The sequence below is a fragment of the Cannabis sativa genome, chromosome 3 (assembly GCF_029168945.1).
Source record: "Cannabis sativa cultivar Pink pepper isolate KNU-18-1 chromosome 3, ASM2916894v1, whole genome shotgun sequence".
NCBI classification, from domain to species: domain Eukaryota; kingdom Viridiplantae; phylum Streptophyta; class Magnoliopsida; order Rosales; family Cannabaceae; genus Cannabis; species Cannabis sativa.
This window is the reverse complement of record NC_083603.1, coordinates 16,343,081-16,369,143: the sequence shown is the minus strand read 5'-3', so window position 1 is coordinate 16,369,143 and position 26,063 is coordinate 16,343,081. Positions and strand designations below refer to the sequence as shown.

The 26,063-nt window shown below is 33.4% G+C and overlaps 1 protein-coding gene and 1 long non-coding RNA gene across 2 annotated transcripts; one reads left to right on the top strand and one right to left on the bottom strand.

The window, feature by feature from the left end:
• The first annotated feature begins 2,011 nt into the window (after positions 1-2,011).
• On the top strand, positions 2,012-3,757 carry LOC115710652 (uncharacterized). Its single transcript, XM_061112392.1, has 7 exons — positions 2,012-2,362; positions 2,447-2,772; positions 2,850-3,014; positions 3,093-3,197; positions 3,277-3,349; positions 3,447-3,548; positions 3,656-3,757. The coding sequence occupies exons 1-7, from the start codon at positions 2,012-2,014 to the stop codon at positions 3,755-3,757; spliced, it is 1,224 nt and encodes a 407-aa protein (XP_060968375.1).
• Positions 3,758-4,762: 1,005 nt separating this feature from the next.
• On the bottom strand, positions 4,763-6,667 carry LOC115711546 (uncharacterized). Its single transcript, XR_004010538.2, has 2 exons — positions 6,373-6,667; positions 4,763-4,933 (listed from the first exon to the last, which is right to left on the bottom strand). It is a non-coding gene; the product is annotated as an uncharacterized LOC115711546 (long non-coding RNA).
• Positions 6,668-26,063: the final 19,396 nt, after the last annotated feature.

The window sequence follows — 26,063 nt, the reverse complement described above, 5'->3', positions numbered from 1 at the left end:
ATGATGGTTGTATGGTTAATGGAGTTCGATATCATACAAAAAGTCGAGATGAAAAACGTACAACTCAAAATCATGGTGTTTTGGTTGAAGCAGAATATGAAGGAAAAATGTGTAATTTTTACGGCGTCATTGATGAAATTTGGGAAGTACACTACCTCTATTGGAATACAGTTGTATTGTTCAAATGTTCTTGGTACAATACCAATGGGAATAAAATGTATACTGAGTATCATTTTACTAGTATAAACATTAGCTCAAAATGGTTTGAAGATGAACCATTTGTTCTTGCTAATCAAGTATGTTCAGTCTTTTATTTAGATGATATTAAAAAAAAATAAAGATTGGAAAGTAGTGCAGAAAGTGAATCATCGCCACATTTGGGATATACCACCAAAGCCAGATCATGGTGAAGATGATGATGAAGATCCCACTATCATCGGTTCTGAAGCATATCAAGAAGAATTTTCGAATAATATTGATTTAAATTTTGATTCAACAATAAGTAATATCAATCTTATTCGGGATGATATCGAAGATATAGAATGTGATGATGGAGTATTTAGTGATATTCCAATAAATCACAATGATGATACAGAAGAAGAACCGTAACTTGATGATTCTGAAGATGTAATATTGAGTGATAAAACTAATTAGGTATAAAGTGCGTCAATTTTTTGTTTTTTTAATTTTTCAATATAAAAATTTGTTACATGCAATACTAATTAATTTGGTATTTTTCAGCTTTACAGTCATGTCAAATAAGAAGTCACGTGATCTACCATTAAGTCGTACAAGGTCATTTGGTCCAAAGAAGACACATAATAATGATTCAACATCTACAAAATCTCCACCTCCTGTGCCTTGTTCTCCAAATGAAGATTCAACAACACCATCTGATGATGAAATTCAAGAATTGTTAGGTACAACCGTTCATACATGCATGACTTAATTAAGATAATATATACATAAATATAGTTATATCACAAATTATATTGTAATTATGGACAGAATCAAAGAAGAACACCCGTGGCCCTACTCGTGGGGATGGAGTTAGACGTTCATCAAAAAATGATACAAGTAAGAAAATAATTTCTTATAGGAAAGGTGAACTTAGAGTGTATGGGCAAAATGCAACTATATTTGGAAACACTGTTGGTGTAAAAGTACGTCATCATGCTCCACTTCAGTATAGTGGTTGGGCCAAAATTCCTCCAGAAGATAAGAAAGCAGTATATGCTCGCATCATGGTATACATATTTATAGTACAATTTTTATGTACATAAAGCTATAATTTTATAATTCATTTAATAATTATCTTTTTTTTAGGACATCTTTGACATAGATTTTAAAAAAGATCCATACCTCGAAACTATTTGCAATCACTATTGTCAAGAGAGATATAGGGGCTACCGTAACAAATGCCACAGTAAATACAAATCTCTTATCAAGGAAGGTAAAAATGCATTAGAAAATCGACCTAAAAAGTTGGTGCTAACAGACGAAGACTGGGAATGGATGTGTAAAAACTGTTTTTCTAATGAAGAATGGAAGGTATCATAATATTTCTTCAATTTGTACACATTTAATACTTTTAAATTCTTAATACTGACATGAAATATGTTATGTAGAAAAAGTCACCGGAGTTCTAAAAATAGAGCAAAAGTTTCTTTTATGCATTCTGGTAGAACAAAATCCTTTATTCAATACTTACATGAAGAGGTAGTATTTTTTTTTCGTATAATAGCAGTAAAATATTATTATATTTTAATTTTATTTATTATTTAAATGTATTACAGAAATCAAAACAAAGCATAGGTGATGAAGTACAACAACAAACTATGAAGTGTGGAGAGATCGAAATGTTTCGAAAAACTCATTATACGATTGAGAATGGATGGATCAATGAAATAGCCAAGGAAAAATATGTATGTTAACTTTAAAAGTTAATAATTTTATTTAATCGTTTTTGTAAAAGTAATAAATCATTATTTTATTGTTATTGTAGAATGAAATGGTTGAGTTGCGACGAGACAAACTTATTCAATTTGAAGATGGCTTGCTACTAGTAGTTGATGAGGCTGCTATATATAGGCAGGTGTTAGGTGAAGGAAAATACGGTTGGTTACGAGGTTTAGGTCCTACACCTGGAAAAAAGATCTCAGTGGAATTATCATCCAAACATAAAGAGATTGAAGAAGAACGTTTGGACAAATTAGAGAAAATCATTGAAGATCTAAGGAAGGATCAAGATAATAATGTTGCAAGAATCGTTCAAGAGAATATGAAAATATTCTATGAATCACAACAAGGAAGATTATTAGAGGAACGATCATCAGAGTCACCAATCAGAATTCCATCAATGGTTTTATTAGAACATAAATTTACTCTCACATATTTTTTTTTCATGTCTTTAAAATAAATTATAACAATTTTTTTTTTGATTCAGGATAAACAAAATAGTTTTTTCACGCAACTGGAGCCAAGTAAAGAAAAAGATCAACCCTCATCTTCACAAAAACCCACTAAATCGTCCTCAAATTTAGAAGAAGTGCGAGATTCTCCAATTAAATTTGAGATTCCTAAGGACACTCCAAAGGGTGTAAAAGCTGCATTACTAGCTGTTCGATTTATAAAAGCTTCACACACTTTTTCCATGGTCATGGACCCAGAAATTTTGGATAATGATGAATATTTACATATTTCACCTATTGATGTAATTCATCTAGGCACTATGAAACGGATTGGAGCTGCTTGCATAGTATTTTACATTAGGTAAAAAATTTATCTTTAAATTACACTTAATGCACTAAATAATATTTTTTCCTTATTAATCTAATTGTAATATTTAGGATCTTACATGAAAAGTTGGTGAAGGCAAATCGAGCACAATATTTTCGTTTCTTTCATCCAATTTTAGCTTTGGATTCATGTCAAGCACAAAATGCAATGACAATGGCAGATCGCATGGAAGGAACAGAAGCAGGACAATTTTGGTTGCTTTCTGTTAATACTGGGTAAGAATTATTTAGTTAACTATTTATGTTATCAATATATTTGACTTACATATAATATTTTACTTTGGTGGTCAACAGAGACCATTGGATGCTAGCAATTATTGATGTATTGCGTGAAACATGTTATTGGCTTGACTCAATTGGATTACCCCCGCCTAATAAAATTAAATCTCTAATGGCAATGTAAGTTAAATAATATTATGGTTTAGTCTAATTTAATTTTTATTTTTTAAATTATTTTAATATTTCTTTTGTTTATTAGGACTTTTGATTACTACAATGCTTCCAGTAATAGGCAGCCAAAAAAGTCTGGCATTACATGGAAATCTATAAAAGTAAGTTGTAAAATAAAATTACATTAATATAACAATATAGTAATTATTCTATAAATTTTAAAATATTTATGTGTTTTTATTTCATAAATATGTGCAGTGTCCTCAACAAATATCGGATTTTGAGTGTGGATATTATGTAATGAGATACATGCGTGAATTTTGCATGAATTCTAGACCTATCAATTGGCTAACCACTCAAGTAAGTTATATATATATATATTTGGGGTATATACACTATGATAAAATATTTTTCTATTTTATTATAAATACTACTATATGAACTAATACTTACCTTACTCATTGCAGTGGAATGAGAAAAAAACTTATACAAAACAAGAAATTGATGAAATTCGTTTGGAGTGGGCTGACCAATTTTTAGAAGAAATTACAGAAGATGGAGTGCTTTAATTGAGTGATCACAATAAAAGAAACATTGTTATTGTGTTATGCAAACCTTTCAGTTTATTAATTTGTTTTAAGGTAGTAAGTGCTTGTTTTTTTTCCCTAAGATGCTTTTATCTATGTTGGTTTCTTTGAAATTTTTACTGAAGCTTATTAGAGGGTCCATCTAGTATCTTTGTTTCAACAAAGTTATATATATCCTATATGACTTATGTAGTTGTTTATTACATTATTTTTCTTTCAATTTTTTATATGGCGTTTATAATTTTTTAAATTTAGTTTATCTTGTTCATTTATTATAAATTTAATTATTTCTTTTTACCTTTCTTTAATATTAGAACAAAATATAATTTATATACATATTGTTTTTTAAGAAAATATAGATTAATTTTTTTAATTTGGAGCACAAGTACAGATTTAATTATGTTCTTATGTTTACTATTCTTACATATATAATATATTATATTCTACATTTATTAATTAGTAATACATATAAAACACTTTAACTAGAAATATTTATTTGCTAGTGTAAAAATATGATATAATTTAGTAGCAATAAATTTATAATTGCAATAAATTCTAATAATATACACAAAATGCATCAACTTTATATTTTACGCCAATATAAAATTTTAGCTACAAAAAATACTAGTAGCTAAAAGTATTCATATGCCACCAAAATTTTTAGTAACAAGCATATTTAGTGTCATTTTGATTAAAACTCATTTTGCTACTAAAATTTAGTAGCAAATTTTTATTTAGTGCTCAAAATGTTAGCTACCAAAGATAATTGTAGCTAAAAATATAAATTTGCTACTAAAATATTTGGTAGGAAACTCATATAGTATTTTTTTATTAGAACTTGCTACAAAATCATTTTGCTACGAAAATTTAGTAACTAATATTAATTAACTGCTACCAACTATATTTGGTAGCTAAAATTTTGTTGCTAAAAAGTTGGTTTCTTGTAGTGCTGTAGCAATTAAAACAACGTCAAAACAACATTAAACAAACTATAAAACAACTTTCTATTATAAAATATATATATTTTTTTTAAATGAATGAACTGCAGTCAGAGAATATTTCAAACAAGACAAATCAAAAAAATAAATAATAAACCTTGACATTATTTTTCTTTGGAAGCTTCAACTTATCAACAACATCAGAGGTCTTATCACCCACCTGAAAATATTAGGATGACAAAGTTAATAAAGCAATGAACTGATAAAAACACAATTAATAGTTATAAAAAACTGTAAGTATATCATGTACTGAACAACATCAAAACAACAAATATAACAACTAAAAAAATAAAATAATTGTAAAACTTAATACATATGCAACTAAAACAACTTCAAAAATTAAAATTCAAATACAATTGATAAATGTAAGACCTAACCTAATAATCTAAACTTTTTTTTTAAAAAAAAAATTAAGAACCCTAGAATAAGAACCGTGTAATAACTAAATGAAAACTAAAAAACAACTAATTAGAAACATAAAAAGTGAGAGACGTAAAACATTTAAGGTTGAACAATTCTTCTAACTGAATACATTAGAAAAAAAATAAGAATAAGAACCGTATAATAACTAAATTAAAACTAAAAAACAACTAATTAGAAACATAAAAAGTGAGAGACGTAAACCATTTAAGGTTGAACAATTCTTCTAACTGAATACATTAGAAAAAAAAATATAACAAAGTAAGTCTTTGAACCCAAACAAAGATAACCAAAACTAATGCACTATAATTTTTTAATTTGCAACCTCGTCATCATTTTCTCGCTATTCGCCCTGAAAGCCTCTTCAATGAATGATTTGGTGAAACAACAACAACAAAATAAATTAAAAGATGAAACAACGATAAAACAACTTATACACAATGTTAAATCAATATAGTTATTTAAAGTCTTTAGATAAAATTTCTAATTCATAAAATTATAAAAGTTAGAAAAATAACTTTGCCAACTGTTGAGATAATGGACATCAATAATAGCATTAAATTTTGAAGTTTAGATCATTTGAAAAAAAGTTAAAATCAAATCCAAAGGAGATTATTGAATAATAAAACTCTAAATTTGAGTTTTATACCTAACATTTAGATTTGAGCTTCGCCAACAAAAATAAATTAACTGAAATGCAGCAACAACAACAACAACAATAACAATAGCAACAATATAAATAAAAAGATCAAAGCAACTACAAAACAACTTATAAACAACAATAAATCAACATATTTATTTAAGATCTGAAGATAAAATTACTAATTCATTAAAATTCAGTTTTACAAACAATAATAATATCATGAAGAAGCTTAACTTAAAGATAAAAAAAATAGCACAATTGAAGATGCCCTCTTTCTTTAGGCTAATAAAGAATATTAACTATGTTAGGCATTTTGTCAAACACGTGGAAGGTATGGCCTTATATTCATATAAATAAAAAAACTCAACTTACAGAAGAAGAAAAAATTTCACAAAATTTATGGGCAAATGGGTGGAATCAACAATAAAGAATCACAGTACAATAATCTTATAAAACTTTCAAATCTAAATTTTTATATTGATGTAATTTGAAAAGAAAAGAAGAAGAAGAAGAAGAAAAAGAAAAGAACAACTTACAAATCAAAGCTTGAAACTATATCAATAGCAGCATAAAGAAGTTTGAAAGAGATAAAGATGATTTGACCAAGAGATGAATAAACTCACAGAGTGTCTCTTTCTCCCTAGACTGCGGCGTAGGAAGGTTAAGAAGAGGTTCAACATGGCAAGAAGGGCTGGAGACGAGAGGGATGGAGACATGAAGGGGATGGATGTGAGATGGAAGGGTGGAGATGGCCACCACTTCAAATAGATATATGTGAATAGAAGAGGAAGAAAGAAAAATAACACTTTTCTTATAATTGTAATTAGTAAACTTTATAATAGTATTAGAGAAAATTTTAAAATGTAAAAATGTAAAAAAAAAAAAAAAGAGAGAGAGAAAGCAAGTATAAATGTTAAATATTGGTAAAAAAAAGTCACTTGGTGTAAAAATCCTAAAAAAATTGTAGAAGTTTGAAAAGGCTTAAAATGGAGATATTTTAATATATATTTTTAAAAAATTATCGCTTATTTATTATTTTATTCATAAAATAATACTTTCTAAAGCATATCCATTTTTAAAATTTGTTTATTTTATTATTTTAATATTATTAAATTAAAAGATTAGAGAATGATATAGAATATCATGATTAGTTATACCAAATCATTTAAATTATTAGACATTTAATTTAATTTAATAAAATAATCCTAATAATACCTAGGAATTTTAATTATAGTTCAATTTTAAAATTTTGAAAAAGATGTTTTAAGTTTTTTTAACAACTTTAATTTTTCAAAATTTATAGTCTATTATTAAATGATAATTTTAATAATATAATTATAAAATATCTCAATTCAAAATTGTTACATATTCTTTTGTTTAATAATTTTTTTTTAATAAACTTATTATTTAATTAATTTAAATGACTATGATTAACTTGTTAATGGATCTAATAATCCAAATTAATCATAGTTAATTGTTAATAAATCAATGTTTTCACATTTCTTTCATTTGTGTCATAAACCTGGTAACATGATATGGCTCATCCAAATTGATGTTTACATGAGCCTATATGCTTGCTACTATATTGGGCTTAGATGCATATAGGAGCCCATTTAACTTTAGATATTTAAATGGACTAGATTGCTAAAAATAAAATAAGTAGAAATTACATGAAATATGGGATTTTTTTATTGTTTTTTTTATGGCATAATAAATTAATACCTTTGGTGTATGGATTTTGTGTTTTGTTTATTTTTCTGTAAGTTTTTTGTATGCCATACTTTTGTAAATAAAAATTATTTTACCATATTTTAATGTTTTTTCGCTTTGTTTATTTTTATTTTAAAATATATTGAAATAAGTCTCAAAAAGCTACTACAGATTCTGTTTTGCATGAAGCTAGTGACTTGACCAAAGTAGTTTATTCTTATTTGAAATGCACTTTTATTTTATATTAGTGCAAGTGGGAGTTTGTTTTGGGTTTTGTGCCGAAAATAAAACTCATTTCAATATAATCAGATTTACTAATTAATAAAAGATCAGAAATCATTTTATGTTGCATGGTTAACATGATTTATGTCATGATTATGTTTAATGTATAAATTCTATTAAGTCTGGAACGTATACATATATTTGTTCATGATTATAGTGTCGTCAGTACAGTGGAATATAATCATGATTATATGTTCAACAGTTTAATTCTCATGATTTGTCAGCTCACTGGATTTAGACTGATGTGATAATTAGCGATAAGGTATACTTACACCTTAGATAAGTGGTATGTCCTTTCCAGGGCATTGGCAAAGTTTACCAGTATCGGATGTATGAAGTATACATTGGAAGGGACCGATATTGATCTTAGATAAGATATCATAAACTTAGCGTTATATCTTTCTAAGTCAATATTAATGGTTGATCTTAGGTCTATGTATCTTAATCCTGGTATAGTTAGGTTCAATTTAGTTGTATTATTTATGTTCTTCAAGTTGTTTGTGAAAGCTAACAAATGGTTCTGGCGGATATTTACATCTTGGGAACGTGGTAGTTCAATTGAGTGGGAGCTCTGATCAAAGATATAGAATCTATAGCTTCTATAAGATATTAGTTTACTGAAGTATCATTTATAGGTAGCTAAGTGTTTTAAGGATAAAATATATTAAATGGTAGAACAGTAAATGTGTCCCTATTCAATGTAGATCATCTATAGAGGATCTATGACTACTTTAGGATTGTAACAATGGATAATCATAACGTATCTATATTGTGGTACATATAGAGCATTCTATATAATTGAGAGTGCTATTCAATTCCAAATCTATAGTGACGCAAGGCGGAATTAATAAGTTAGAGAATTTACTTTGTAAATTCTAGATCTACTTATTGAAAGATCTGTTACATAGGCCCATGGTCCCCTTACTAGTTAAGATAATACTGCTTGCAGACTTAGTCAATTGATTTTAATTAATCAATTATAATTCTAAAATTAGACTATGTCTTATTTATGAATTTTCACTAAGCAAGGGCTTAATTATGAAGAAAAGAGGTTTTGGGGTCAATTTATTAATTAAGAGACTTTGTATGGTCTAATTAATAAATAATATTAATGACAATTTTATTTAATAATTAATTATAATTATTAAATAAATAGTTTTGGCATTATAGGATTGAATTGGAAAATATAGTATTATTGAAAGAAGAATAAGTGGTTGAAATAAAGTGGCAAAATTGTAACTAGAAAGTGGTCATTTTCAGTGGCCGGCCTTATGTGTATTTTTGCCCAATATTTTATTCATTTTTAATCCATATAATTCATCCCTAAGCCCTAGTTGAAATACTATAAAAGGAACATGATTCTCTCACTCATCCACTTTTGATAATTGAACTATTGCCTTCAACCTAGATGAGATAGTTCCTTCTATAGTGATTTTAGCCTCCTTCATTGCTCTTTACCTATTGAACCCTTAGTGATAGAGTGTCATGCCCAGACATAGAAAGTCAAGTACTCAATCATAGTGGGTAAGACGGTGGTAACCAAACCCGAAAGAGATAAAGAGATCCATGCTCAGATCTTGATATTACTCTGCGACAAAATGGAACAAGGGTTAGAGATCTGAGCGAAAGGAGTCATTATATTCTGTTGCAACCAATGTAAGGTTTTCTAAACTCTTATGTGTTTAATTTTATTATTTTAGAGATATTCATATTTAGGATGTTAATCAACATACTTGTTAGTAAATCTAGATCTTGATAAAATATTCCCAACAAGTATGCTAGTATCGAACATTAATCTGGGATCGATATTGATCTTGGTAAAGATATTATAATCTTACCGTTGTATCTTTTTAAGTCAATATCACTGGTTGATCTTAGATTAAAAGATCTTAATCCTGATATGGTTAGGTTCGATCTCTAGAGTGTTATTTATGTTCTTAGAGTTGTTAGTTAAAGCCTACCAATTGGTTTGGGTAACACATACATCTTGAGAACATGATAGTACAATTTAGTGGGAGAGCTAATCATAGATACGAAATCTATAGCTTCCATCTGGACATAGAAGTGAAATGATGATTTCCTTTGAGCTTGGCTTAATAGAGATAAATGGAAGAGCTCTTATTTTAGTGATCATATTAGTTTACTGAAATATAATTTATAGGAAGTTAAGTGTTTTTTTTTTTTTTTTTTTTGATAAATCAAGGATATGTATTGCACAAACAAAATTTACAATCTAAGAGCACCCCAAAAAGAGGCCTCAATCTATACAGATTTTTTTTTTCACTGCTGTATGTTTTTTTTTCTGCTGTATGTTTTTTCTTTTAAATGCTTTACACCAGATTTCTACACCAGAATTTTCCCTACTGCTGTATGAATTTTCCTTTTCCAAAAGCTTTACAACAGAGCACTAAGATGATTATAGAGCACAAAACCATTCTCTATCAACACTTGACAGTTTCTTTGGCAGAAAACTTTGAACCCGAGTCCTAATACTCCATTTCACCTCTGCAATCAATCGAGTATTGTCAATTTGAACCCCCTGCCACAGCACAGCATTCCTCATTTTCCAAGCATTATACACCATTGCTGCAATTGCAGCACTATAGACAGCTTTTTTAAATCTTGATACCTTTGCCCTACCAATCCATTTAACTAGATGCCGGATGTTGAAAGTGGCAGCATTCCATTTCAGCCAAGACTTGATCTCAATCAAGCATTGCTTGGTGAACCTGCATTCAAAAAACAAATGCTGTATAGATTCATTGCATTCAGTACACAGATTGCAAGTCTCTTGAAGCTTGATACCCATTTTCAGTAGTCGGTCCTTGGTTTTCAGCTTATTCAGCATCACAAGCCAAAGTATCAAAGAATGCTTGGGTGTATTCAACCTTGACCAGACTTCTTTGCTCCAATGTAATTTCGGGATTGGAGAGCTGAACATTTTGTAACCTGCCTTGATAGCATATTTCTCCCTGCAAAAATCAGCAACAACATTCAAGGATGAAATCTGGTTTTTCAGAGCTACAAGCCTCTTCCAATACCAGCTCGAATGGATAGAGGCATTGTAACTCCACCAGCTTTGACCTTTAATGTATACACTATTCACCCATCGCAGCCATAAGCTCTCTTGATTGTTCGAAATTGCCCAAATATACTTGGACATAGCAGCCTTATTCCAAGTTTCAAGTTTAGCAATGCCTAAACCCCCAGTAGCTTTAGGTTGGCAAATCTTGTCCCAGGCCACAGCACCTGCTCCATGAAACAAAGCCTGGCCTTTCCATAAGAAAGCTCGACAAATAGCTTCTATGGAATTTAGAATTCTTTTGGGCATGATTATGATCTGACTCCAGTACGCCTGAATAGTAATCAAAACTGAGTTGATAAGTGTTGTTCTCCCAGCGAAAGATAGGTTCCTTGAACTCCAGGATCTGATTCTTGCTGTCATTTTCTCCACTAATATCTCACTTTCTTTCCTGGATATCTTCTTAGCACAAATTGGAACTCCCAAGTATGTGAAAGGAAGATCATGTCTCTGATAGCCTGAGAGATGCAAAATTCTATCCACATATTCATGTTGCATGTTACAACAATAGACAGCAGTTTTAGAGGCATTAGGTTGCAAACCTGATGTTAGTGAAAATAGCTTTAAAGCTTGTAGCATATATAGTACACTTTTGGGATCACCATGACTGAACAGTAGAATGTCATCTGCAAAAGCCAAATGGTTCAATTTGAGACTCAAACATCGGTCATGAAATTGAAAGTCTTCCTTCTCTCCAATCTTCCCCATCAGTCTAGAAAAGTATTCCATACCCAGTACAAACAATAAAGGAGACATGGGATCTCCTTGTCGAAGTCCTCTCCTAGATTCAAAGAAACCATGAAGGGACCCATTGAACATAAGAGAAAACTTTGGGGTAGAGACACAATTCATTATGAGCTGAATAAAAGTGTTGGGGAAGTTGAGACCAACCAGAACCTCCTCTAGAAATTCCCACTCAACTGTGTCATAGGCTTTTTGAAGGTCAACTTTGATCATACAACTTGGCTTATTGGCTTTCCTGCAGTAATGTCTCACTAGATCTTGGCAAATCATGATATTGTGTCCTATGAATCTTCCTTTAATAAATCCCCCTTGTGATTGGGAAATTATCTCAGGAAGGATGTTGCTAATTCTAGAGCTCAACAGCTTTGTTGCAATCTTATAAATAACATTGCAACAAGCAATTGGCCTAAAATCTTTAACAGTGTTAGGACTTTTGCATTTAGGAACCAGAGTAATGATCGTAGAATTGATTTCTTTAAGAATATTACCTGACTCCAAGAAAGCAATCACTGCTTCACTGATTTCCCCACCAATGAGATCCCAATTGTCTTGAAAGAAGCTACTTGAGAACCCATCCGGACCTGGCGATTTATTTCCAGGTATACTAAAGGCTGCTTTCTTTACTTCTTCACTAGTAAATCTTAGAGTAAGATCAGTTATCTGCTTCTTTGTGAGTACAGGGCCCCTTGCCATTATTCTAGGATCTACTCTCCTTCTCTGTTCCATTTTTGTCCCCAGTAATCCTGTATAGTACTCCAAAAATGCCTCCGTGATTAACTCTGGTTCATGGACTCTGTTACCATCCAATCTTTCAATGGATAGAATACGATTTTGCCTCTGCCTTTGCTTAATGCAAGCATGGAACAGCGCAGTGTTACAATCCCCATGCTGAATCCAATCAGCTTTAGATTTCTGTTGCAAGAAGGATGTGTAGTCACCCTGAACTTTGAGCAGTTTTCCCCGAGCTTCCTTCTCCTGAAAGTGTAGTTCACTATTCATAGGCTGTATGTGCAACTGGTTTTGAATCATATCCAGATCATTCTTGGCTCTTAAAACCGCAGCTTGGATGTCCGAGAAACCTTCCTTGTTGATTTCTCTAAGCCTCATTTTGAATTGTTTCATCTTAGCCACTACTATATACATTTTTGATCCTTCCCCTGGTTGTTGCCATACTTCTTTTAACTCAGTTTCATACTTCGGATGGGATTTCCACATCTTGAAGTATTTAAAAGGCTTCTTCCCACTAACCATATTAGGATAAAGAGTTAGAATTGCTGGTGTATGATCAAATAAGCCTTCGTTAAGGAATACCGCTTCAGCAAGATCATATTTATTAATCCAAGATTGGTTGGCCATAATTCTATCTATCTTCGAAAAAATTCGATCATCCCCATGTTGCTTGTTTGACCAAGTGAAGAAGTTCCCACTTGCTTTTACATCTTCCATCTGGCAAGTATTGACACATTGTAAGAATTCTGTGTCCGGATGAGTCTTAACCCGATGCCCTATTCTCTCCTCTTTGGCAAGTATATCATTGAAATCCCCCATTAACACCCACTGCTCATTTGTATTCAGTTCACATAAATCCTTCCATAAAACTCTTCTTTCATTCCTATTGTTTGATGCATACACTATAGTCAGAAGACTATTGAATCCTTCAGTTGTTGACAACCTCAGATGCATTAGCTGGCTAGTGCATTTAAGGATGTCAACAGTAAATCTATCAGGATTCCAAGCAATAACAATCTTACCTCCAGCATGCCAAGCTATATTGGATGAAAAACACCAATTTACAAACACATTCGAGTATAAGGCTCCAAGTTTCGAAGCCTTAACTCTTGTTTCGAGAAGACCAACAAACTCAACTTTCTGAGAATTGATAAATTGCTTTATCATTTGTTGTTTTTGTTGACTGTTGGCTCCCCGAACATTCCATGCTAACAGTTTATCCATTAGACAGAGAGGGCTCTCCCCCCCCTCCTGTCTTGTACAAATTAGTCCCCTGACCAAACTCATTAGCATCAGATATCAATCCCTCTTCCTCAAGCACTTGGAACATGTTTCCCACTTCAGCATGTATATTCACCTCAGTCCCAGCAGTATTCTTCACTGTAGTTTCTCTATTACCATTGTTCTTCTTAGATTGCACTTTGGTAAAGCCTTCCTCATCTACCTGAGGCTGTTGTCTTTTGTCATTTTTAACTATCCATTTCTGCTTCCCGTGGCTAGTCTTCTTACACTCTGTAGCATCGTGCCCAACTCCTGCACAATGTGTGCACGAGATAGGCTTCCATTCATACTTAATCCCCACCGAAACATTCATATTAAACTCATTCTCAAATTCTAGCAAATCTGGCAGCTTCTGATCCATTTGAACCTCAACTAATATTCTCGGGTAATTCAATCTTTCTCTATCTCTAGTTACACTATCCACCATTATCGGATTTCCAACCTGAGCTACAATCTTGAAGAGTGATTTCTGTCCCCAATATTTCAAATCAAGTTCCTCCAGCTGCACCCAAACTGGAACCTTCTGTACATCTTCTTTCTTATAGTTTTCATTAGGATTCCATGGCTTCATTATCACTGGCCTTCTATTAAAAAAAATGTATCCACCATTTAAGACCTGATCCCTGTCCTCAAGAGAGTGAAATCGGATAATAAAAATACCATAAGACAACATTTTCACTCTATCGACTTTCCCCTGCCAAATTCTATGCACAAATCCATCCAAAACATGAAGAGGGGGATTTACTCCTAAAACATAGCACACTAAGGATGTTTTCCAAAATTGAATTTCATCTTCAATGTCTTCCATGGTAATCCTAACTTTGTTCACTGTCTGATTAACATGCTTAAAAGAATTCTCAAGATTCCTCACTACAGTATTAGAACGCAGAATAGGGGGAATTGATTTCTTACCAGCTGCAATATCACTGTTACATTGGTGATTTGCCTGAATGAAGTGGGCGAAATCAGAACGAACCTCTTCCTGCCTCTTAATCGCATCCAGAGAAGATTTGGGAGAGAGTGGTTGAAATATGTCGATTGGAGCATCATCATCTTCTCGCGCATCTTCATCCGAAAGCTCCAGGGCTTCAATTTCAGCAAGTCTTTCAATCGAACCAGCCTGTACCGCCTCCGATATCTCCTTCTTTCCAGCTTTCTTTGAGAGTTTCATTGCAGATTTAGGTTTTCCAAGTTTCTTGGATCTTGTTTTAGCCATGGCATCAGCTGAGACAGCTGCAAGAGCAGAACCGAGAAAAACCTTGAAGTTAAGTGTTTTAAGGATAAAATAAAATACATTGACGGTGGAACAACAAATTTATCCTTACTCGATGTAAATCATCTACAGAAGATGATTATTAGGATTCAAACGATGGATAATTCATAGCGTATCTATATCATGGAACACATAGAGCGTTCTATATAATGAAGAGTGCAATTCCGAATCTATAGTACCGCAAGGAGGAATTAATATGTTAGAGAATTTACTTAGTAAATTCTAGATCTGCTTATTGGAAGCTTGGTTATATAGGCCCATGGTCCCCACACTAGTTAAGATAATATTGTTTGAAAGACTGTTAATTGGTTTTAATTAATCAATTATAATTCTAAAATTAGACTGTCTTATTTATGAATTTTTACTAAGCAAGGGCTTAATTGTGAAGAAAATAGATTTTATGATTTATTTGTTAATTAAAAGACTTTATTAAGTCTAATTAATAAATAAGTTAAATGACAATTTTATTTGATATTAATTATAATTATTAAATCAAACAATTGATGTATTCGAAGCAAGCTGGGTTTGTTAGTCTCTTAGAAACAAAGGTTCAGAATAAGAATATGGGAACTTTATATACCGGCGTCTTCCAAGGTTGGTGTTTTTCAAACAATAATCCTTGGTTAGACAAAGGAAGAATAATTATAGCTTGGCAACCAAATGTCTATTCTATAGATATTAAATATTGCTCTAGCCAAATAATGCACTGTTATGTGCAATCACAGCAACAAGAAGGGAAGTTCTTTGTGTCACTGATTTATGCTTTTAATAATGAGAAAAAGAGAGAAGAATTATGGGCAGATCTAGAGGAGTTGGCAAAGAAAATAAGTGAGACATGGATTCTAATGGGAGACTTCAACGAGATAATGAATGGAGATGAAAGAATAGGAAGAAGGGCTCAATGCAATCCATCTCAGAGACTTCAAGATTGTATGGAGAATTGTAATATGGCTGATCTGAAGTATTCAGGGTCCTTCTACACATGGAACAACAAGCAAAAGCCTGAAGAGAGAATTTTTTCCAAAATAGATAGAGCAATGGTCAATTCACATTAGATCAATGCTTTTCCTTGTTCTGAAGTTATTTTCTTACCTGAATTAAGCTTCGACCATAGTCCTATCTTGGTGACTATCTATGAAGATAGGTCTTGTGGGAGGAAGCCATTTAGGTATTTCAACATGTGGAAAAAAGCTCATGAGTATGATAACTTGGTAACTAAGGCCTGGAAGGAAGATATCACAGGGACAAAAATATACTGTATAGTGCAGAAACTAAAAAGAGTGAAGATGGTGCTGAAACACATAAACAAAACTAGCTTTACAGACATACAAAAGACAATGCTTACAACACAGGAAGCCTTGGCTGAGTTGCAAGCTAAATTGAATAAGGAGCCACAGAATGTGGAACTTATGAACCAAGAGCAGGAACTAAGAAGTAAATTTGCGGAAGTTAGTAAGGCCTTTTCTAGCTTCATGGCACAAAAAGCTAAGGTGAGTTGGGCTAAATATGGTGATGAAAATTCACACATTTTCCATGCTTCTTTAAAATTGAGAAGGATTCAAAACAGGATTTTCTCGATTGAGGATGAACATGGAAATTGGTGTGACAATCCAGAAACAGTTCAACATGCCTTCTTAGACTATTACCAAAAGCTATTGGGGACTACAATACCTGCCAGAATGAAAGTTGTTCAAGCAATTGTGGATTTGGGTCCTAAGGTAACAAGCTCTCACAAAGACATTCTATTGGCTGATTACACAAGGAAGGAAGTAGAAGAAGCTATTTTTGCTATTGATAGGGATAAAGCCCCTGGTCCAGATGGGTATGGAAGTGCTTTTTTCCAAGACAATTGGAAACTTGTAGGGGATGAGTTAGTAGAGGCAGTATTATCTTTTTTAAATTCTGCGAAAATTTTAAAAGAGATTAATACTACCCCTACTACTCTAATCCCAAAATCAAAATGTCCCAAGAGTGTAGTGGATTTTAGACCAATCTCATGCTGCAATGTTATATACAAAACAGCCACTAAAATTCTATGCAATAGACTGAGGGGAATCCTTCCTGATCTCATTGCTGCGAATTAAGGAGGCTTCACACATGGGAGATTCATTGCGCATAATGTGCTAGTGTGCCAAAACTTGGTAAGACTATATGGGAGGAAAAATTGCAAACCGAGTTGCATGATCAAGATTGACTTAAGGAAGGCGTATGACACTATAGAATGGGGATTCATAGAAGAGATGATGAAGGCACTTGGCTTCCCTAGTAAGTTGATCTCTCTTATACTGGAATGCATATGCACACCTAAATTATCTTTGCTCTTAAATGGCTCTATGTGTGGCTTTTTTAACACTAAGAGATGATTAAGGTAAGGTGACCCCATGTCCCCCTTACTTTTTAGATTGGGAATGGAGTATCTTTCGAGAATTTTTACAAAGGTGGGAGAGTGGCCTGGTTTTAAATTTCATGATAAATGTGGCCAAATTAAGTTGAATCACACGTGCTTTGCGGATGAATTGCTAGTTTTCTGCAATGGTGACTTCATATCCATAATGCTTTTGCTTAAAGGCCTAAAATTACTCTCATCTACATCGGGATTAATGCCAAATGACCAGAAAACAGCTATATACTGCTCGGGAATGGCTGATTTTGAAGTTAATAGGGTCCTGGAAGCATCAAATTTCAAGAGAAGTTCCTTGCCATTTCGTTACCTGGGTGTGCCGATTTGCTCAAGGAAAATTTCTAGAGCAGAATGTCAATGTTTACTAGAGAAGATGACTAGCAGAATCAGGTGTTGGAGTTCAAAAAATCTATCTTACATGGGCAGAGTTACCTTGATAAATTCGGTTTTGTTGGCTATACATACATATTGGGCTCAGCTTTTTATCTTGCCCAAGAAACTCTCGAATGACATTGAGGCAACTTGCAGATCTTTTCTATGGAAGGGTACTCAAGAGGGGACTGGACCAGGGCTTGTGGCATGGGAATACATATGTAGACCCAAATCTACTGGCGGTTTGGGGCTTCGCAACATACAACAATGAAATGTGGCAGCTTTGGGGAGATATGTTTGGGACATAGCAAGCAAAAAGGATTTCCTTTTTGTAAAATGGATACACATGGTTTATTTGAAGGATCACAACTGGTGGAGCTACACTGCTCCACAAGATTGCAGCTGGTCATGGAAGAAAATAGTTGCAGTTAAAGATAAATTTCAGCAAAGAATGGATATGGAGGGCTTCCTAAAATAGAGGTATCGGGTAAAACAGGGCTATCATGATCTATTTCCTGAACATCCTAAACTTCCATGGTGTAATCTAGTTTGGGATAGGCTCATTATTCCCAAGCATAGATTTATATTATAGCTAGTGTTTTGGAAAAGGCTGAACACAAAGGAGAGAGTAAGCAGACTTAATCAGAGCATTGTGTCCTGTGTGGCAGGGAAGATGAAACCAATGAACATTTATTTTTTAAATGTGATTATAGTACAAGATGTCTGCAGCAAATTAAAAGGTTCCTGCAATGGAACACAACAACAGATGACATTACAAAACTGCTGCAAGCCTACCACCAAACGAAGAGATTTAATGCAGCAAGGAAAAGCATGGTGAACACAGTCATTGCAAGCCTTGTGTATCACATATGGAAGGCCAGGAATGAAGCTTTATGGAACCAACAACTCTGGCTTACCTCCACGGCTCTACAGAAAAGTAAGCAACTTAGCTTGCTGAGAATTAAAGTTTTCGCACCCAGAAAAGCAAAGGATGAAGACATAGATTGGATTATGAGAACATAAATTGTATATGATCAAAGTTAGTGATAGAAATAGATTTTGTTGAAGTGCAAAATGCTGTGATGTAATGTTTGGTTTGAGCAATAAAATTCTTATTCATCAAAAAAAAAATTATAATTATTAAATAAATAGTTTTGACATTTAAAGGATTAAAATTGAAAATATGACATTTGTGAAAGAAAGGATAAATTGTTGAATAAAATGGTAAAATTCTAATTTAGTGGGGCCCATCTTATGGCTGGTCACTTAAGGGTAAGTTTAGCCAATTTTTATCAATTTTGTAATGTCATATAATTTAAATCTAACCCTAGGAGAAATCCTATAATAGGAATAAGATGGTTCTCATTCATCCAATCCAACCTAAGTTTACCTAGTTTTCATTCTCTGTCAGACAACTAGAAAACTTAATAACCTCCTTCTATAGAATTTGAATCTCCTTCTCTTCTTCTTCATAATTTTGAGCCTTATAGTGAAAGAGTGCGTGCCTACCCATAGCAAGTCTAGTACTCAATCATAGTGTGTAAGACTGTGAAGAATCCAACAACTGAAGGAGAATCGGGCTCCGATCATGATAATACTTTGCAACATAAAGGAACAAGGGTTAGAGATCTGAGTGGAATGAGACATATTATTTCACTGCAATCAATGTAAGGTTTCTTTAACTTTATATGTGCTTAAATTATATTGTTTTAGAGAATTCATACTTAGGGTGTTAAACAACATACATGTTAGGAAATCTAGATTCTGATAAAATCATCCCCAACAATTATATGATGATATATATTTGCTTTTTTAATGTGCGTACCTGATTTTGTGATCTTTTGGAGAAAATTGTTGTTGAATATTTATTGTTCTGTATAATCAATTTTTATACCAACTTATCTTCATGATCTGTTTTCTTGTCTAAGCATTCATGATTGATTTTTTTTTTTTTGAAGTTTTTGTTTCTAAAGAAGACGATCGGGAAGAATTGTTGAGGTCACCGTAGCTGGAGAAGATGATTGGAGTTTTTTGTTTTCTCCTTGAATTCTCTTGCAAAATGTACTTTTGGATTCAAACTATTCTCCATGTAATATGATGATCATGAATGAATAAAGTGGCTGTAAGTTTTGTTATCTTTCATGTGTTCATTTGAATTCATCTTCAAGTTCTTGTTCAGCATTTTCTAGTTTATGGTTTCTTCCATTTGCTGGTTTTGTTTTGGGATCGATCTTGCTATTGTTAGTTGATTAAAAATGTGAATTAAGGGTGAGTTTTTCACAACAAATGGTATCAGAGCAAGGTTTTAAAATCCGCATTCAAACCTCCAAGATTGATCTTCAAACATCAAGAAACTGTTGAAACTACATGTCTACTGGAAGATTCAAGGTGGACAAGTTTAATGGAACAAATGATTTCAGTTTATGGAGGATTAAGATGAAAGCCTTCCTTGTGCATCAAGGAATTCATGAAGCTCTTGATGAAGAGGCTATGAAATTTATTGAAGATAAGAAGAAGAAGCTAGAAATCGAACTAAAGGCACTCAATGCCATTCTTCTTAGTCTTGGGGATGAGATACTTAAGAGAAGTGTTTGATGAAGAGAAGGCACTTGGGTTGTGGAACAAACATTCTTCAATTTACATGAAGAAATCACTAGCCAACAAACTGTTCCTCAAGAAGAGATTATATACTCTTAATATGGATGAAACCAGAGAGTTGAGGAATCATCGTGATGATTTCAACAAGATTATCGTAGATCTTAATAATCTTGGTGTCAAAATAGATGATGAAGACCAGGCCATAATACTCCTTAGTTCCCTTCCCAAAATTTATGAACATTTTGTTGATACCATCTTTAATGTTAAGTACACTCTCACCATGACTAAAGTGAAGGGTGCATTCAAATCAAAAGAAATTCAAAAGAAAGGTGATAAGGGTGGGAATAGCAATGGGGAGGGACTGCTGATTGTGAATGGAAAATTTTCCAAGAACTACAAGGGAAATCAAAATCATCACTAGGCTAATCAGTCTAGAACTGGTGCAAAGGGTCCAATTGGGGGATCTAGTTCAAGAGGCAACACTGGAAAACAATGCTTCTACCATAAAAGGAGGGATATTTTAGAGAAGAATGTCTGGCTTTGAAAGCAAAACTAAAGAGAGACAATCAACAATCAAGAACCAAGAATCATGGAGAAGTTGATCTTGCAGATGGATGTGAGACAGCTGATGTTCTGGTGGCATAAAGTTCTGACTCTGGTGGAGAATGGGTGCATGACTCAGGGTACTCATTTCACATGACAACAAACAGGGAACTACTCAGCTATTTTTTTAGAAGAACACAATGGAACAATGCTTTTAAGCAATAACAAGGCATGCGCAATTCAGGAAATTGGCACAGTCATGATTAAAAATCATGATGGAAAACTTCAAACCCTGCAACAAGTCAGGTTTGTCCCTGAACACAAAAGAAACATAATGTCTATTGGAATGTTTAACAAGTCTAGTTACTCAGTCAAGATTGAACGTGGAGTGATGATAATGGGTCAGGGATCTCAAGATCTTATCAAAGGTCAACTAAACAATGGCCTTTATTTTCTAGATGGTAAAATAGTCATTGGAAGTGCAGCACTTGCTGTACATAACCCTGTAACAAGCCAAAGTAGACTTTGGCATCTTAGACTTGGACATGTAAGCCAAAGGGGACTGGAAGAATTGAACAAACAAGGGTTATGTTCAAGGAGAAATTACAAGAAAGGCTAGAATTTTGTGATGAATGTGTGCTTGGGAAGGCCTGCAGGGTAAAATTCAGTAAAGGAGAACACAACCATAGAGAAACTAGCGTATGTACACTCATACTCTTGGGGACCATCAAGAATTCCAACCATGGGAGGAGCACACTATTTCATGAGCATTACAGATGATTTCAGCAGGAAGGTATGGGTATACTTGTTGAAGAATAAGAATCAAGCCTTAGATACCTTCATATAGTGGAGAAAGCTTCTAGAGAACCAAATTGTTAACAAGCTCAAAGTACTGAGGACATATAATGGCTTGGAGTATTGCTCAGGAGAATTCAAGGTGTTTTGTGCTCAAGAAGGTATTTTCAAGCACAAAACAGTGGTGAACACACCATAACAAAATGGCATTGCAAAAATAATGAATAGGACATTGTTAGAGAGGGTCAGATGCATGCTTGTAGGTACTGGTTTGGAAAGACCATTTTGGGCAGAAGCCCTTAAGACTGCATGCTATTTGATAAACAGATGCCTCTCAATGCCAAAAAATTTTAAGACACCTTAAGAGGTGTGGACAGGGAAGCCACCTAGCTTTGAACACTTCAAAGTATATGGTTGCACAACCTATGTGTGTATCAAACAAGATAAGTTGAAGCCAAGGGCTCTAAGGTGTTTGTTTCTAGGATATCCAGAGGGAGTCAAGGGCTACAAATTATGGAGCCTTGAACCAGGGCACAAGAAATGCTTGATAAGCAGAGATGTTGTGTTTAAGGAAGAGGAAATGACCATGAAAACCAAGGTAATTCCTGAAACTATTCAAACAACATAGCAAGAACAAAGGAAGATTGAGGTGGACCTCACACCAATCACGTGACAACTCTTCACAGTTAGAGGATACAATTGAGGATGATAGTGGTCAAGGTGATCTAATCAGCTACTAGCTAGCAAAAGGCAGTGTAAGAAGAGAAAGCAGACCACCAAATAGGTTTGGTTATGTTAACTTTATCGCCTATGCATTAACTATAGTAGAGGAGATGGATAGCCCTGAATCAACCAGCTATCAAGAAGAAGTTAATGGGAAAGATGGAACAACTTGGTTACAAGCTATAGATGAAGAGAAAACATCTCTAATGAAGAACAAGACCTGGATAATGGTCAAAAAATTAGAGGGATGCAAATTGGTAGGCTGCAAGTAGATTTTCAAACACAAAGCAGGAATTCTTGGTGTTGAATCCACCAGATTCAAAGCAAGGTTGGTTGCAAAGGGATTGATTTACATTGAAAGAAGGTGTAGATTTTAATGAGATATTCTCACTAGTGGTCAAACAAGTCTCAATCAGGGCAATAAGGGCCAAAGCAGCTAAACTCAACTTAGAAGTTGATCAAATGGATACTGCTTTCTTACATAGAGAACTTCAGGAGCAAGTCTACATGGAGGTTCCAGAATGGTTTGATAAAGAATATGCAGGCCAAGTTTGCTTGCTCAAGAAATCACTCTATGAGCTCAAGCAAGCTCCAAGGCAGAAGAATCTCATATTTGACTCTTACATGACGAAGATAGTGTTGGCTTTGTAACCTAAATAAAACTCTATTTTAATGTAATCTCTATCATTTCATTATCAATAAAGAGATAGAAGTATTTTCATCACTTATTTAATGTGTCATTTGGTTCATGTTATCATTTATATGTTTATTTAGTTTATAAATTCATCCAAACCCTTATCACATTAATGTTCTTGTTTATTATGTCATCAGCACAGTGGAAAGTAATCAAGATTGTGTAATTAAATATATATTCCTAGATTTATTAGTACACAGGGTTTAACTGATATGATAATCTACAACATAGTTTAATTGCACCTTAGATAAGTGTCATGTCCTTTCCAGGGCATTGGTTAAAGTAAAGCTTGGGTTGGATGCATGGAGTATGCATTGGAAGGGACCGATATTGAACTTGGATTAGATATGATCTTAATATCTATTCAATTCAATATCACCTAGTTGATCCTAGATCAAATGATCTTAATCCTGACATGGTTAGGTTCGATCTCAAGAGTATTATTCATGTTCTGTGATTTGTTAGTTAAGCCTACTTTTTGGTTAGGGTGATACGTACATTTTGAGAACATGGTAGTGCAATTGAGTGGGAGCGCTAATCATAGATATGGAATCTATAGCTTCTATCTAGACATAGAAGTGAAATGATGATTTCCTTCGAGCTTGGCTAAACAAAGATAAATGGTTGAGTACTCATTTCAGTGATTATGTTAGTTCACTGAAATATCATTTATAGGTGGATAAGTGCTTTAAGGATAAAATACATTGAATGGTGTAACGGTAAATTAATCCATATACAATGTAGATCATCTATAGAGGATCATTAATTATTGGGATTATAACAATGGATAACGAATAGCGTATGTATATCGTGGAACATATAGAGCGTTCTACATAACTGAGAGTGCAATTCCAAGTTCTATGGTGGATGCAATGAGGAATTAATAAGTTAGTAAATTTACTTGGTAAATTCTAGATCTACTTATTAAAAGCTCGGATATATAGGCCCATGGTCCCATACTAGCTGAGACAATACTACTTCTAAGACTCAGTTAATTGATTTTAATTAATCAATTATAATTCTAAAATTACCCTATGTCTAGTTTATGAATTTTCACTAAGCTAGGGCTTAATTGTGAAGAAAAGAGATTCTAGGGTTTATTTGTTAATTAAGAGACTTTGTTAAGTCTAATTAATGAATATATTAAATGGCAATATTATTTAATAATTATTTTTAGTTATTAAATAATTAGAATTGACATTTAAGTGGTTAAATTAGAAAAATGACATTTTTGAGAAAATAAGATGAAAAATAAGAAAAATAGAAAAATTACAAAGTGGGGCCCACAATCCATGGCCGGCCACTTAGGAAGGATTTTGCCACTTTATTTTTTCATTATTTTAATGCTAAGTAAATCTAACCTAACCCTAAGTGGTTTCCTATAAATATGTAGTGATGCCTAAAGGAAAAAGATGATGCAACTCATTCCTTCAGTAAAAATTTGAGCCACCTTCACTTACCCTATTCGAAAGCTTCTCTCTCTCTTCCTCTCTTCAAAACAGAAGCCATATAGTGAAAAGAGTGAGTGCCCACACGCATCAAGTGGTACTCAATCATAGTGTGTAAGGCTGTGAAGAATCCAGTTTCAAGAGAAGGAGATTCGGACTCAGATCTTGGTGATACCCTGCTACAGAAAGGATACAAGAGTTAGAGATCTGAGTGGAATGAGACATTATATTCCGCTACAACCACTGTAAGGTTCTTGAGACTTTATATGTGTTTATTTCATATCGTTTTAGAAGTTCATGTTTAGGATGTTAATAACATACTTGTTAGTAAATCTAGATCCTGGTAAAATAATTCCAACAGATAGGATTCATCAAAAGTAAGTATGATGCCCGTGTCTATTTCAAAGATCACATTTACTTATTACTATATGTTGATGATATCCTAATAAAAAGGAGAAATCAAAGTTAAATGATCTCAAGATAAAACTAAACGAAGACTTTGAATTGAAAGACCTTGGAAAGGCCAAAAGAATTCTAAGAATTAAACATACACAGACCTACTCAAACATGTATCACTTTATCACAAAGAAACTACCTGCAAAAGGTCCTAGACAAATTTGGTATGAACAAATGCAAGCCAGTTGCTAGTCGCATTGCTCAGCATTTCAAACTATCAGCATCTCAGTCTCTAAACAATGAAACTGAGAGAACCAAGATGACCAAAATCCCATATGCAAACTGTGTTGGGAGCCTCATGTACTCCATGGTATGCACCAGACCAGATTTGGCACATGCCATGAATGTTCTTAGTAGATACATCTCAAATCTAGGTACAGAATATTGGGAAGCATTAAAATGGATTATGAGGTATGTGAAAGGTACACTAAACACATGCATTTTGTTCAACTGTGAATACCAACACAAAGAAGAAGTCACTGTCTATATTGACTCAGACTTTGCTGCAAATATAGACACTAGAAGAAGTTGTACAGGCTATGTGTTCACTGTGCTGCGAGGATGTGTAAGTTGAAAGTCTAACCTGTAGAAAGTTGTTGCATTGTCATCCACGAAATTTGAATATATGGCTGCAACTCAAGCTGTTAAGTGTTAGGTTATAATTAACCTATATTTCGGGTCTTTAAAGTTAGCATTATCTCGTCTATTGGTGTCTTTTGGAGCAGTTTTACGCTTGATTTTCATTATTTCAGGTTCTCGGGGTGTTAAAGTTCGAATTCAGTCAAATGGCGAAAAACTGGGACAAACTTGGAAAAAATTGGAAAATTCGGTTCCAGAAGCATCAGTAGTCGCGACCTCCAGAGAGCCAGGTCGCGACCCTTTTTCCTGGTCGCGACCTTGGTCGCGACTTCGTGAGTTTGGCAGAAACTCGGTTTTTCGAGTTTTGCCTGTAGTCGCGACCAGCTTAAATGCTAGTCGCGACTAGGTAAGGAAATCGCAGATTTGACCTAATTTTGATTTTTCACTCAATTGGAGGCACACCACTCATCCCTATATAAGGAATACGACATTGAAGGTCAGAAACCAAGCAAAAACA